This window comes from Elephas maximus, chromosome 4 (assembly GCF_024166365.1).
Source record: "Elephas maximus indicus isolate mEleMax1 chromosome 4, mEleMax1 primary haplotype, whole genome shotgun sequence".
NCBI lineage: Eukaryota > Metazoa > Chordata > Mammalia > Proboscidea > Elephantidae > Elephas > Elephas maximus.
In genome coordinates this window covers 68,668,257-68,680,590 of record NC_064822.1, presented here as the reverse complement: position 1 = coordinate 68,680,590, position 12,334 = coordinate 68,668,257, and the positions used below count along the sequence as shown (strand labels likewise).

Genomic DNA, 12,334 nt, shown 5'->3' with positions numbered 1-12,334 from the left:
TTCCTCCCAGGGAATAGGTAGTTATAATTATTTCAATATTTGCTTTAAATTTATTTATTCTTATTAACTGACTGTATCTTAAGAGATCTTTCTTTTTAAGAATTTCTTAAGATACAGTTAGCTAATAAAATGAATAAAATTTAATGTACAACTTTTCATGATTATAACAGTGAAAAAAATAAAAGAGATTTGTGAAGAAGGATGGTTTTGTACCAGCAAATATTAAGTAGCAAAAGCTGCACTTGCTCAGAGTAACCTGTAAAAACAATATTTGATAATTCTGATAATAATTTTATTGAATTAATATTTATGTACCTTAATAGAAATGGCCGTAATATTGCCATATAAATATATGTAATGATTATAATGCACATAAAAGCTCAAGTTTTAACCACCTAGTCCTATAGAAGCTCATGGTTATGAGGATATTTTTAACATGTTGTAAGCTTCAGCATTGATAGTTGAGAGGAAAACAACTTGACTGCATCATTGGACAAAGTCTTCTTTCTCTAAAACTACTTATTCCACGAAGACAAACTTTTGAAATAAGATAATCTATATGAAATATTATTATTGACAGTAACCAAAAGTCTCTGTTTGAGGTAGGAGTTGAGTTAAATTTACTTCACAATTTTCAGAGTGTGATAATTTCCTGTTAAAACTTAAGTGAAACTTTGCTCAGTAATGTGGCTTTTTTTTTTTTTCTCCCATTTTCAGATTCCTTTACATACTCAAAAGCAGTCTGAAGGAAGCAGATTTTTAAAATGTCTTTTTAGGATAACTAAAGGATAATTTGAATTCATTTTCTTAGCATCTGTTAATATCCCAGTCATCACTGGCTTTTGGTCATCATAGACATACAGCTTCCCCCTTAGAAGCACAACATGGCTATCAGGCTAACATCAGGTAAGTGCAATTTTATTATATATGTTTTTACTTGAACTCATTTAATGATCTATTTTAAATGTAGTAAAGTAGGAGAACACTTTAGTATAAATACACAATCAATTCAAAGCGGGTAATTGAAACATCCATGCACATAATTTTGAGACAATAACAAAGTTCACACGTGTTAGATTTTTTATAAAAGGCTCAAATTATTGTCCTTAGATAATTAAACAAGTGCATAAAAATACAAACAGTAAAGTTTATTCATGAATCTAGCTTAAAGTGAAATCATGAAATAAAAAATCTTGAAAATGAATCATTTATCCTGAATTTTCCTATGTTTTTAGGTCTTTAAAAATATTATATGCTATTTAATTTTTTTTAGTGTGTAAAATAAAATTATCCATAGAATGAATTCAGGTAAATGACATGTGACAAAGCACAATCTCTCACCCACTTCTCGAATATGCTGAACAGGCAGAAAGATTGTGAGAAGGTAACATCTGTAAGATTTTTTCTTAAAAAATAAATGAGATGACCTCAGTTGTGACTCTTGTTTCCTGGGACAACTATCTTAATCATTCTGAGTATTCTCGTGGTATCATGAATTTGCTGAGTTTTCGTGTATATGGGTTTTTTCATACACAATCACATACAGCCCATTGGTCCAACAGTCTTAAATCTTCCACATTTTCTCCATTTCTATCTCTGTAGATTCTCCGCTGCTTCCATGGAGATTCATTGCTGAGATCCTGGGAATTATCTTTCTTAAATTAATGTTCATAGTGGTTATCGTAGCAGTTCTCAATATTCCTGGTAAGTCTAGGAGAAAGCAAACACAAGAAAACTGTGCTAATGGAATAAGAATCTGAAAACCTCTCTACTCACAATATTATGTCAAATCATTCTCTTTTTTATGTGGTCATTTATTATCTTAAACTTAATAATATTTTTAAAAATCCTGATAATGTATAATTATTATGGAAGGGGTATTCCAAGTTAATAAAAATTATTAATGATATTATATAAATATTATGATTGCTTTCATGTAAATGCCAAAAAAAAGATCTGATATAATATCCTGAGGCCTTGTTTTAACAGACAAATAAAATCATTATAAATAACTGATGAATGAAGAAAAGGTTAAGCCGTAATCTGGCATCTGATAGAAGAGCTGTTGTTTTGGTTGTTGCTGCTGTTTATATTAGGTTGTAATGGCTTTTACTATTAGGTTTTCTTGGTTAAAAAAATATATTAATATTTACCAGTATTAGTATAGCCACTGAAGGAATTGCTACAAATTCATAATAAAAGCCATATTTTATTTATGGTTGTACAATTATAATCATACTGAATTACTTTCATTCCTGTAGCAACTTCAATCCAGGAACAAAAAAATTCTTCTATAATAAGAACTGAGAAAGATAGGTAAAGGCTCTAAATTTTTTTCTTTTTTGTAGTTTCAACATATTCCGTTTGTTTCTAGAAGTAAAAAGAGATTGTCAGGAAAATTACCTAATAAACAGTGAATGATGTATTTTTAGAAATGATCAGTACCTAAAGTTTAAACTTTATAATCTGTGAATAAAAAACCAAAACCGAACCCATTGCCACTGAGTCAATTCCGACTCATAGCGACCCTATAGGACAGAGTAGAACTGCCCCATAGGGTTTCTAAGAAGTGCCTGGTGGATTCTAACTAATGACCTTTTGGTTAGCAGCCAAACCCTTACCCACTATGCCACCAGGGTTTCCAGTCAGTGGATAGAGGTATAAGTGATTAATAGCATAAAATATTTTTTTAAACAACCGATCTCCTTTTTTTCCTAGTGGCTTAAATGTGAAGATGCTATGATATGCTACACTACTGTACATTCTAATTTTTTTCTGTTTAAGTGATATTATTACTTTTTTCTGACTTCAGAATTTTTTTAAGCATTTGAAAATTCACATATACGTACCAGTAATGGAATAAGAGTTAGAAAATTTTTTTTTCTTAATTTTCACTTGTGTGTGTTTGAGTGTATCTGCATACATATGCAAGTGTGTTCAGGATGTGGTTCACTGATAACAACAATTGTTATTTCTCAGTAATGTCTCTCAGAAAATAAGGGAGAAAATATACCTAATATGGGAATTGAAAAAGAATCACTACAACACAAAAATAAGACAAAATAATATAGAAGATGTTATGGATGGAATTGTGTCTCCCAAAAATATGTGTTGTAAATCCTAACTTCTATGCCTGTGGTTGTAATCCCATTTGGGAATGGGTTGTCTTTGTTATGTTCGTGAGATATGATTAGCATAGGTTATATCATAAGTCAGTCTCTTTTGAGATATAAAAGAAATTAAACAAGCAAGTAAGAAGCAGAAATGGGGAAAGAAAGATGTCAAGCCACGTGAAGATCGCCCATGAGCAGAAGCTCAAGAGACAAGGATCTTCTTCAGAGTCGACAGAGAGAGAAAGCCTTCCCCTAGAGCAGGCATCCAGGTCCCTGCGTCTGTTCTCAATACATCACTTTCCTCTCTAAACCACTATTCTGACATTTATTATTATAGATTAGCTTTGCTTATTTTTCAACTTTACATGAATGAAATCATATAGTAATACAGTTTTGTTGTTGTTGTGTCTCCTTTCACTCACATAAGGTATTTTTGTAGCTCATCCATATTGTTGCTGTCAACTGTAGTTTGTTAATTTCTGCTGCTATATTATGTGGATATAACATTTTGTAACCCATTTTACTGTGCATGGAAATTTGGGCTATTTCTAATACTTGCCTTTTAAGAGTAAGTAATTATTCTATAATATTATGTCTTAACACGCCTTGTGTTGTTGTGAGGTATTGAGTCAATTCAGCTCACAGTAACCCTATAGGGCAGAGTAGAACAGCCCCATAGGATTTCCTTGGCGGTAATCTTTATGAGAGCATTTCGCCAGGTCTTTTGCAGAGCTGCTAGTGAATTCAAACTGCTGACCTTATGGTTAGTAGCTGAGCACTTAACCATTGCGTCACCAGGACTACTTTCACATATCTTAATCCTCTGTTTATGTTCTTAATACTGGTGTATACTTTTAGATAGAGTGTTGCACAATTTTATTCAATTTGACTCTAGTAATCTTTTATCTTTCATTTTTTGATGCAGCTAATGTTGTTGTTGTTAGGTGCCCTCGAGTCGGTTCCGACTCATAGCGACCCTATGCACACAGAACAAAACGCTGCCCGGTCCTGCACCATTCTTACAATTGTTGTTACACTTGAGCTCATTGTTGCAGCCACTGTGTCAATCCACCTCGTTGAGGATCTTGCTCTTTTCCGCTGACCCTGTCCTCTGCCAAGCGTGATGTCCTTCTCCAGGGACTGATCCCTGCTGACAACATATCCAAAGTATGTACGACACAGTCTCACCATCCTTGCCTCAAAGGAGCATTCTGGCTGCACTTCTTCCAAGACAGATTTGTTCGTTCTTTTGGCAGTCCATGGTATATTCAATATTCTTCACCAACACCACAATTCAAAGGCATCAATTCTTCTTCGGTCTTCCTTATTCATTGTCCAGCTTTCACATGCATATGATGCAATTCAAAATACCACGGTTTGGGTCAGGCGCACCTTAGTCTTCAGGTGACATCTTTGCTCTTCAACACTTTGAAGAGGTCCTTTGCAGCAGATTTACCCAATGCAATGTGTCTTTTGATTTCTTGACTGCTGCCTCTATGGCTGTTGATTGTGGATCCAAGTAAAATGAAATCCTTGAAGACTTCAATCTGTTCTCCATTTATCATGATGTTGCTCATTGGTCCATTTGTGAGGACTTTTGTTTTCTTTATGTTGAGGTGCAGTTCATACTGAAGACTGTGGTCTTTGATCTCCATTAGTAAGTGTTTCAAGGCCTTTTCACTTTCAGTAAGCAAGGTTGTGTCATCTGCATAACGCAGATTGTTAATGAGTCTTCCTCCAATCCTGATGCCCCGTTCTTCTTCATATAGTCCACCTTCTCATATTATTTGTTCAGCATACAGATTAAATAGGTATGGTGAAAGAACACAACCGTGACGCACACCTTTCCTAACTTTGAACCAATCAGTATCCGCTTGTTCTGCCCGAACAACTGCCTCTTGATCTATGTAAAGTTTCTTCATGAGCACAATTAAGTGTTCTGGAATTCCCATTCTTCGCAATGTTATCCATAGTTTGTTATGATCTGCACAGTCAAATGCCTTTGCATAGTCAATAAAACAAAGGTAGACATCCTTCTGTATTCTCTGCTTTCAGCCAGGATCCATCTGACATCAGCAATGATATCCCTGGTTCCATGTCCTCTTCTGAAACCGGCCTGAATTTCTTGCAGTTCCCTGTTGATATACTGTTGCAGTCATTTTTGAATGATCTTCAGCAGAATTTTGCTTGAGTGTAGTATTAATGATATTGTTCTATAATTTCCACATTCGTTTGGATCACCTTTCTTGGGAATTGGCATAAATATGGATCTCTTCCAGTCAGTTGGCCAGGAAGCTGTCTTCCATATTTCTTGGCATAGACGAGTGAGCACCTCCAGTGCTGCATCTGTTTGTTAAAACATCTCAATTGATATTCCATCAATTCCTGGACCCTTGTTTTTCACCAATGCCTTCAGAGCAGCTTGGACTTCTTCCTTCAGTACCATCAGTTCCTGATCATATGCCACCTCTTGAAATGGTTGAACATTGACTAATGCTTTTTGATATAATGACTCTGTGTATTCCTTCCATCTTCTTTTGATGCTTCCTGCATCATTTAATATTTTCCCCATGGAATGCTTCACTATTGCAACTCGAGGCTTGAATTTTTTCTTCAGATCTTTCAGCTTGAGAAACTCCGAGTGTGTTCTTCCCTTTTGGTTTTCCATCTCCAGCTCTTTGCACATCTCGTTACAATAGTTTACTTTGTCTTCTCGAGAGGCCCTTTGAAATCTTCTGTTCAGTTCTTTTACTTCATCAATTCTTCCTTTTGCTTTAGCTGCTCTACGCTCAAGAGCAAGTTTCAGAGTCTCCTCTGACATTCGTCTTGGTCTTTTCTTTCTTGCCTGTCTTTTCTGTGACCTCTTGCTGTCTTCATGGATGATGTCCTCGATGTCATTCCATAACTCGTCTGGTCTTTGGTCACTAGTGTTCAATGAATCAAATCTGTTCTTGAGCTGGTCTCTAAATTCAGGTGGGATATACTCAAGTCATATTTTGGCTCTCATGAACTTGCTCTGATTTTCTTCAGTTTCAACCTGAACTTGCATATGAGCAATTGATGGTCTGTTCCGCAGTGGGCCCCTGGCCTTGTTCTGACTGATGATATTGAGCTTTTCCATCTTCTCTTTCTACAGATGTAGTCAATTTGATTTCTGTGTGTTCCATCTGGCGAGGTCCATGTGTACAGTCACTGTTTATGTTGGTGAAAGAAGGTATTTACAATGAAGAAGTCAGTCTTGCAAAATTCTATCATTCAGTCTCCGGCATTGTTTCTATCACCAAGGCCATATTTTCCAACTACTGATCCTTCTTCATTGTTTCCAACTTTTGCATTCCAATCACCAGTAATTATCAATGCATCTTAATTGCATATTCAGTCAATTTCAGACTGCAGCAGCTAATAAAAGTCTTCTATTTCTTCATCTTTGGCCTTAGTGGTTCGTGCGTAAATTTGGATAATAGTCGTATTAACTGGTCTTCCTTGTAGGCGTATGGATATTATCCTATCACTGACAGGGTTGTACTTCAGGATAGATCTTGAAGCGTTCTTTTTGATGATGAATGCAACACTATTCCTCTTCAAGTTATAAATCCTAACATAGTAAAGTAGACTATATAATTTCAGATTTAAAATGGCCAATACCAGTCCATTTCAGCTCACTGATGCCTAGGATATTGATGTTTATGCATTCCATTTCACTTTTGGCGATTTCCAATTTTCCTAGATTCATACTTCATACATTCCAGGTTTCTATTATTAAAGGATGTTTGCAGCTGTTTCTTCTCATTTTGAGTAGTTCCACATCAGCAAATGAAGGTTCCAAAAGCTTTATTCCATCCATGTCATTAAGGTCAATTCTACTTTGAGGAGGCAGCTCTTCCCCAGTCATCTTTGGAGTGCCTTCCAACCTGGGGGCTCATCTTCCAGCACTATATCAGACAATGTTCTGCTGCTATTCATAAGGTTTTCACTGGCTGATTCTTTTCAGAAGTAGACCGCCGGGTCCTTCTTCCTAGCCTGCCTTAGTCTGGAAGCTCAGCTGAAACCTGTCCTCCATGGGTGGCGCTGCTGGTTTCTGAATACCCCTAGCATAGCTTCCAGCATCACAGCAACACGCAATCCCCCACAGTACGACAAACTGACAGACACGTGGGGGATGCTGCTAATAAAGCACACTAAATTTATGTATTTTTGTATTTTGTCCTTGTTTTCAGCAACCTTGCTTAGTTCATTGTATTAGTCAAGGTTCCACCAGAGAAACAGAAGCAGGAATAATACATGGTTTCTCCCTGATTGCTTTCATTATATATTTTTTTATTGTGGTAAATATATTTGTAAGAAAACATTTGCCATTTCAACATTCTTTATATGTACAATTCAGTGATATTAATTACTTTTATTATGTTGTACAACAATCACCATTATCCATTCCCAAGTTTCCTTATCACCCTAAACAGAAATTCAGTGTTCCCTAAGCATTGCAATCCCACTTTTCCCTTCTCTTCCTCTTGCCTCTAAACATGCGTAATCTACAATAATCGTTGGTCTCTGTACAGTTGCCTATTCTAGAAATTTCACATATGCAGAATCATACAATATTTGTCATTTTCTGACTGATATCTTTCAGCTTTATGTTTTCAGGGATCATCTGTATTGTGGCAATGTTTCAGGACTTCACCTCTGTTTACGGTTGAGTAATATTCCATTGTTTGTATGTACCCCATTTTAGTTATCCATTCATCTGTTGATGGACATTCAGTTTGTTTCCATCTTTTATGAATAGTGCTGCAATGAACACTGGTGTGCAAGTATCTGATTGCATTCCTGCTTTCAATTCTTTTATGTATATACCTAGCAGTGAAATTGTTAGATCAGATGGTAATTCTATGTTTAACTTTTTTGAGGAACCACCAAATTGTTTTCCACAGTAACTGTACCATTTGACAATCCCACTAGCAGTTGATGAGGTTTCCTTTTTCTCCAGATCCTGAGCAATACCTGTTGTTTTTCCTTTTAAATCAGCACCATCTTAGTAGGTATGAAGTGATAGCTTATTGTGGTTTTGATTTGCATTTCATTAACAACTAGTGACTTTTAACATCTTTTCACATACTTGTTGGTCATTTGTATTTCTGTTTTGATGAAATGACTACTCAGGTCCTTTGCCAATTTTCTATTGTATTTTCTGTTATGTGTTATTTTTTAGCCTGGCTTCCTAGGAGTTTTCCTTGTGCCTGCATAGCTTTGTTGTTAGCCAATAATTTAAGTAGAGGTCGTATTCAAAGACTTCAGCTCTATAGGACTCCCTCCCTCTGTCATTTGATGTCTTGATTGTGTGTGTGTGTGTCTGTGTTTGTGTGCTTGTGTTGGAAAGTGCTCATAATTTTGCAGCAAGTTCTGAAATCTCCATTGACTTTTACTTTTTATTGGGAACTCCTAGGAATCCCCTGAAAATGCAATATTTATTTAGTCAGCCAAGAATATATACAGAGTGAATGTCACCCATTTTATTGGACTCTCATTTTTAGGATCTTTCTGTTACATTTATGACTGGTACTCCGCTCAATCCATGGAGACCACAATGAATTTGTGGGTTTTACTCATTCATTTCTCATAGATTTCAGTACTTCAAGCTGGAAAAGCTGGGTTTTTATGCCCACCTTTCACCTGCATCAAATCTATCCCCTCTGGCAGTCACACTGCTGACTTTTGCAGCCTGTCCCATGCTGTAAAATCTGCAGTTGTTCTCACTGAGCTGGGGTGGGGAAGGGAATGGGAGCAGCCTGGGCAGGAAGACTGCAGATGTGTGCAATTCTTACTTCAGCCCTTAGCAGCTTTCCAAGAATAAATCCTTTTCAAATTATTTGACTTTGATCAATATCCAGAGCCCTGAAATTATTGTTTTTATTAATCTGATACTTTTGCTCAGTTACACTAATCAATGTCTGTAATATGTCCGGTGTGTAACACTCACTTTGTAAGCAAGCTGAGGGGCTCTGTATAGTAACTTTCACATTATTCATTACTGTCAAAATTTAATTATTATAACTATTTATATTCGATTTCTCATAAAATTGTTTCTCCTAGAATTTCATAAGCTCTTTCAATGTTTTAGTGTGGATGGGATTTAGAGGTAGTTCAACTTTCTCCTCCAAATTAATATTTTTTGAGAATTTCTATATTTTATAACTAGAAAAGAGCAATACATGAACAATTATAAAACTACAGTTATTTAAGTCTTCATTAACAAATAGTAGAGGAAATAACTCAGATTTAGACACGTAACTACAGGTTAACATAAGCTATTTAAGAATGAAATATTTATTTATTCTTAAGTTATATATATTTATATATTTTTCTTCTGGTGGCTGTGGGCTTCTTTTGCTGTTCTCTTTCTATTTGTTCAAGTTATGTAGCTAATGTTTTGATTTTGTCCCTTTTCTTTTTTTAAGTGTGCATGTTTTCTATTAATTGACCTCTGAGGACTGCCTTTGCTGTGTCCCAAGGGTTTTGGTATGATGTGTTTTCATTCTCTCTCTTTTTTTTAAATTAATTTTTGTTGTGCTTTAAATGAAAGTTTACAAATTAATTCAGTCTCTCATACAGGAATTCATACACATCTTACTATACACTCCTAATTGCTCTCCTACTAATGAGACAACACACTGCTTCCCTCCACTCTCTCTCTTTATACCCATTTGGGCAGCTTCTGGTCCACCCCCCCCACCCCGTCCTCTTATCCTCCCTCCAGACAGGCAGTGCCAATACACTCTCATGTGTCTACTTGATCCAAGAAGACCATTCTGTCTGGTATTTTTACGAGAATTTGGCATCTGCATCGCACTGCTCTCCTGCTCACTCAGGGATTCTCTGTTGTGTTGCCTGTCGGGGCAGTCATTGCTTGTGGCCAGGCACCATCTAGTTCTTCTGGTTTCAGGCTGATGTAGTCTCTGGTTTATGTGGTCCTTTCTGTCTCTTAGGCTTATAGTTACCTTGTGTCTTTGGTGTTCTACATTCTTTTTGCTCCAGGTGGGTTAAGACCAATTGATGCATCTTAGATGGTTGCTTGCTAGTGTTAAAGACCCCAAAAGCCACTCTCCAAAGTGGGATGCAGAACGTTTTCTTAATAGATTTTATTATGCCAATTGACTTAGATGTCCCCAAACTCCCGCCCCTGCTTTGCTGGTCTTTGAAACTTTCAGTTTGTTCTGGAAACTTCTTTACCTTGGTTTAGTACAGTTGTGTTGACCTCGCCTATATTGTGTGTTGTCTTTCCCTTCAACTAAAATAAAACTTATCTACTATCTAATTAGTGAAAACCTCTCTCCCTTCCCCCCCCCCTTGTAACAATCAGAGAATATTTTCTTCTCTGTTTAAACTATTTCTCCAGTTCTTGTAATAGTGGTCTCATATAATATCTGTCCTTTTGCAACTGACTAATTTCACTCAGCATAATGTCTTCTAGATTTCTCCATGTTATGAAATGTTTCCTGGATTCATCATTGTTCTTTATCAATGCATAGTATTCCATTGTGTGAATACACCATAATTTATTTATCCATTCATCCATTGATGTGCACCTTGGTTGCCTCCAACTTTTTGCTACTGTAAACAGTGCTGCAATGAACATGGGTATGCATGTATCTGTTCGTGTAAAAGCTCTTACTGCTCTAGGATACATTGCAAGGAGTGGGATTGCAGGATAGTATGGTAGTTCTATTTCTAGTCTTTTAAGGAAGCACCAAATCGATTTCCAAAGTGGCTTTACCATTTTACATTCCTATCAGCAGCATATAAGTATTCCAGTTACTCCACGGCCTCTCCAACATTTCTTATTTTGTGTTTTCTGGATTAATGCCAGCCTTGTTGGAGTGAGATGGAATCTCATTGTAGTTTTGATTTGCATTTCTCTTAATGGCTAATGGGAAACCCTGGTAGCATAGTGGTTAAGTGCTACAGCTGCTAACCAAAAGGCTGGTAGTTAGAATCCACCTGGCGCTCCTTGGAAACTATATGAGGCAGTTCTACTTTGTCCTATACGGTGGCTATGAGTCAGAATCAACTCAATGGCAACAGGTTTGGTTTTTGGTTGGTTTTTGATGGCTAATGATCATGAGCATTTCCTCATGTATTTGTTAGCAGCTTGAAAGTCTTCTTTAGTGAAGTCCCTGTTCATATCCTTTGCCCATTTTTTTGACTGAGTTATTCGTCTTTTTATAGTTGAGTTTTTGCAGTATCATGTAGATTTTAGAGCTCAGGCGCTGATTGGAAATGTCATAGCTAAAAACTTTTCCTGGTCTGTAGGTGGTCTTTTTACTCTTTTGGTGAGTCTTTGGATGAGTATAGGTGTTTGATTTTTCGGAGCCCCCAGTTATCTGATTTCTCTTCTGCATTTTTAGTAATGTTTTGTATACTATTTATGCCATGCATTAGGGCTCCTAATGTTGTCCCTATTTTTTTCTTCCATGATCTTTATCATTTTAGATTTTATATTTAGGTCTTTGATCCATTATGAGTTTGTTTTTGTGCATGGTGTGAGGTATGGGTCTTTTTTTGCAGATGGATATCCAGTTATGCCAGCATCATTTGTTAAAAAGACTGTCTTTTCCCCAATTAACTGACTTTGGGCCTTTGTCAAATATCAGCTGCTCATACATGGATGGAGTTATGCCTCGATTCTAAATTCTGTTCCATTAGTCTATGTTTTTGTTGTTGTACCGGTACCAGGCTGTTTACACTACTGTGGTGGTGTAATAGGTTCTAAAATCAGATAGAGTGAGGTCTCCCACTTTGTTCTTTTTCAGTAATGCTTTATTTATCCAGGGTCTCTTGCTCTTCCACAGGGTGATTTGTTTCTCCATCTCTTTAAAAGAATGTCATTGGAATTTGGATCAGAATTGCATTGTATCATAAACGGTTTCTGGTAGAATAGACATTTTTACCACATAGAGTCTTCCTATCCATCAGCAAGGTCTGTTTTTCCACTTACGTAGTTCTCTTTTGGTTTCTTGCAGCAGCGCCTTCTAGTTTTCTTTGTGTAGGTCTTTTACATCTCTGTTAAGATTTATTCCTAAGTATTGTATCTTAGTGGGGGTTTCTGTAATTGGTATTGATTGGGTGATTTCCTCCTCGATGTTCTTTTTTGTTGGGGTAGAGGAATCCAACTGATTTTTGTATGTTTGTCTTGTATCCTCATATTCTGCTGAACTCTTCTATTA

At 36.3% G+C, this 12,334-nt stretch overlaps 2 protein-coding genes across 3 annotated transcripts in view; both read left to right on the top strand.

Moving 5' to 3' along the window:
• LOC126075188 (NKG2-A/NKG2-B type II integral membrane protein-like) overlaps positions 1 to 12,334 on the top strand; it is a 245,080-nt gene that overhangs the window by 145,537 nt on the left and 87,209 nt on the right. The gene's annotated exons all lie outside the window — the stretch shown is intronic.
• The window catches only part of LOC126075191 (NKG2-A/NKG2-B type II integral membrane protein-like), a 31,435-nt gene continuing 19,837 nt past the window's right edge, over positions 737 to 12,334 (top strand). For both annotated transcript variants that reach the window (XM_049882494.1, XM_049882493.1), the window contains exons 1-2: positions 737 to 906; positions 1,603 to 1,704. In XM_049882494.1, coding sequence (XP_049738451.1) covers positions 885 to 906; positions 1,603 to 1,704 — 124 coding nt within the window. In that variant the 5' untranslated portion in view covers positions 737 to 884. The remainder of the gene's footprint in view (positions 907 to 1,602; positions 1,705 to 12,334) is intronic.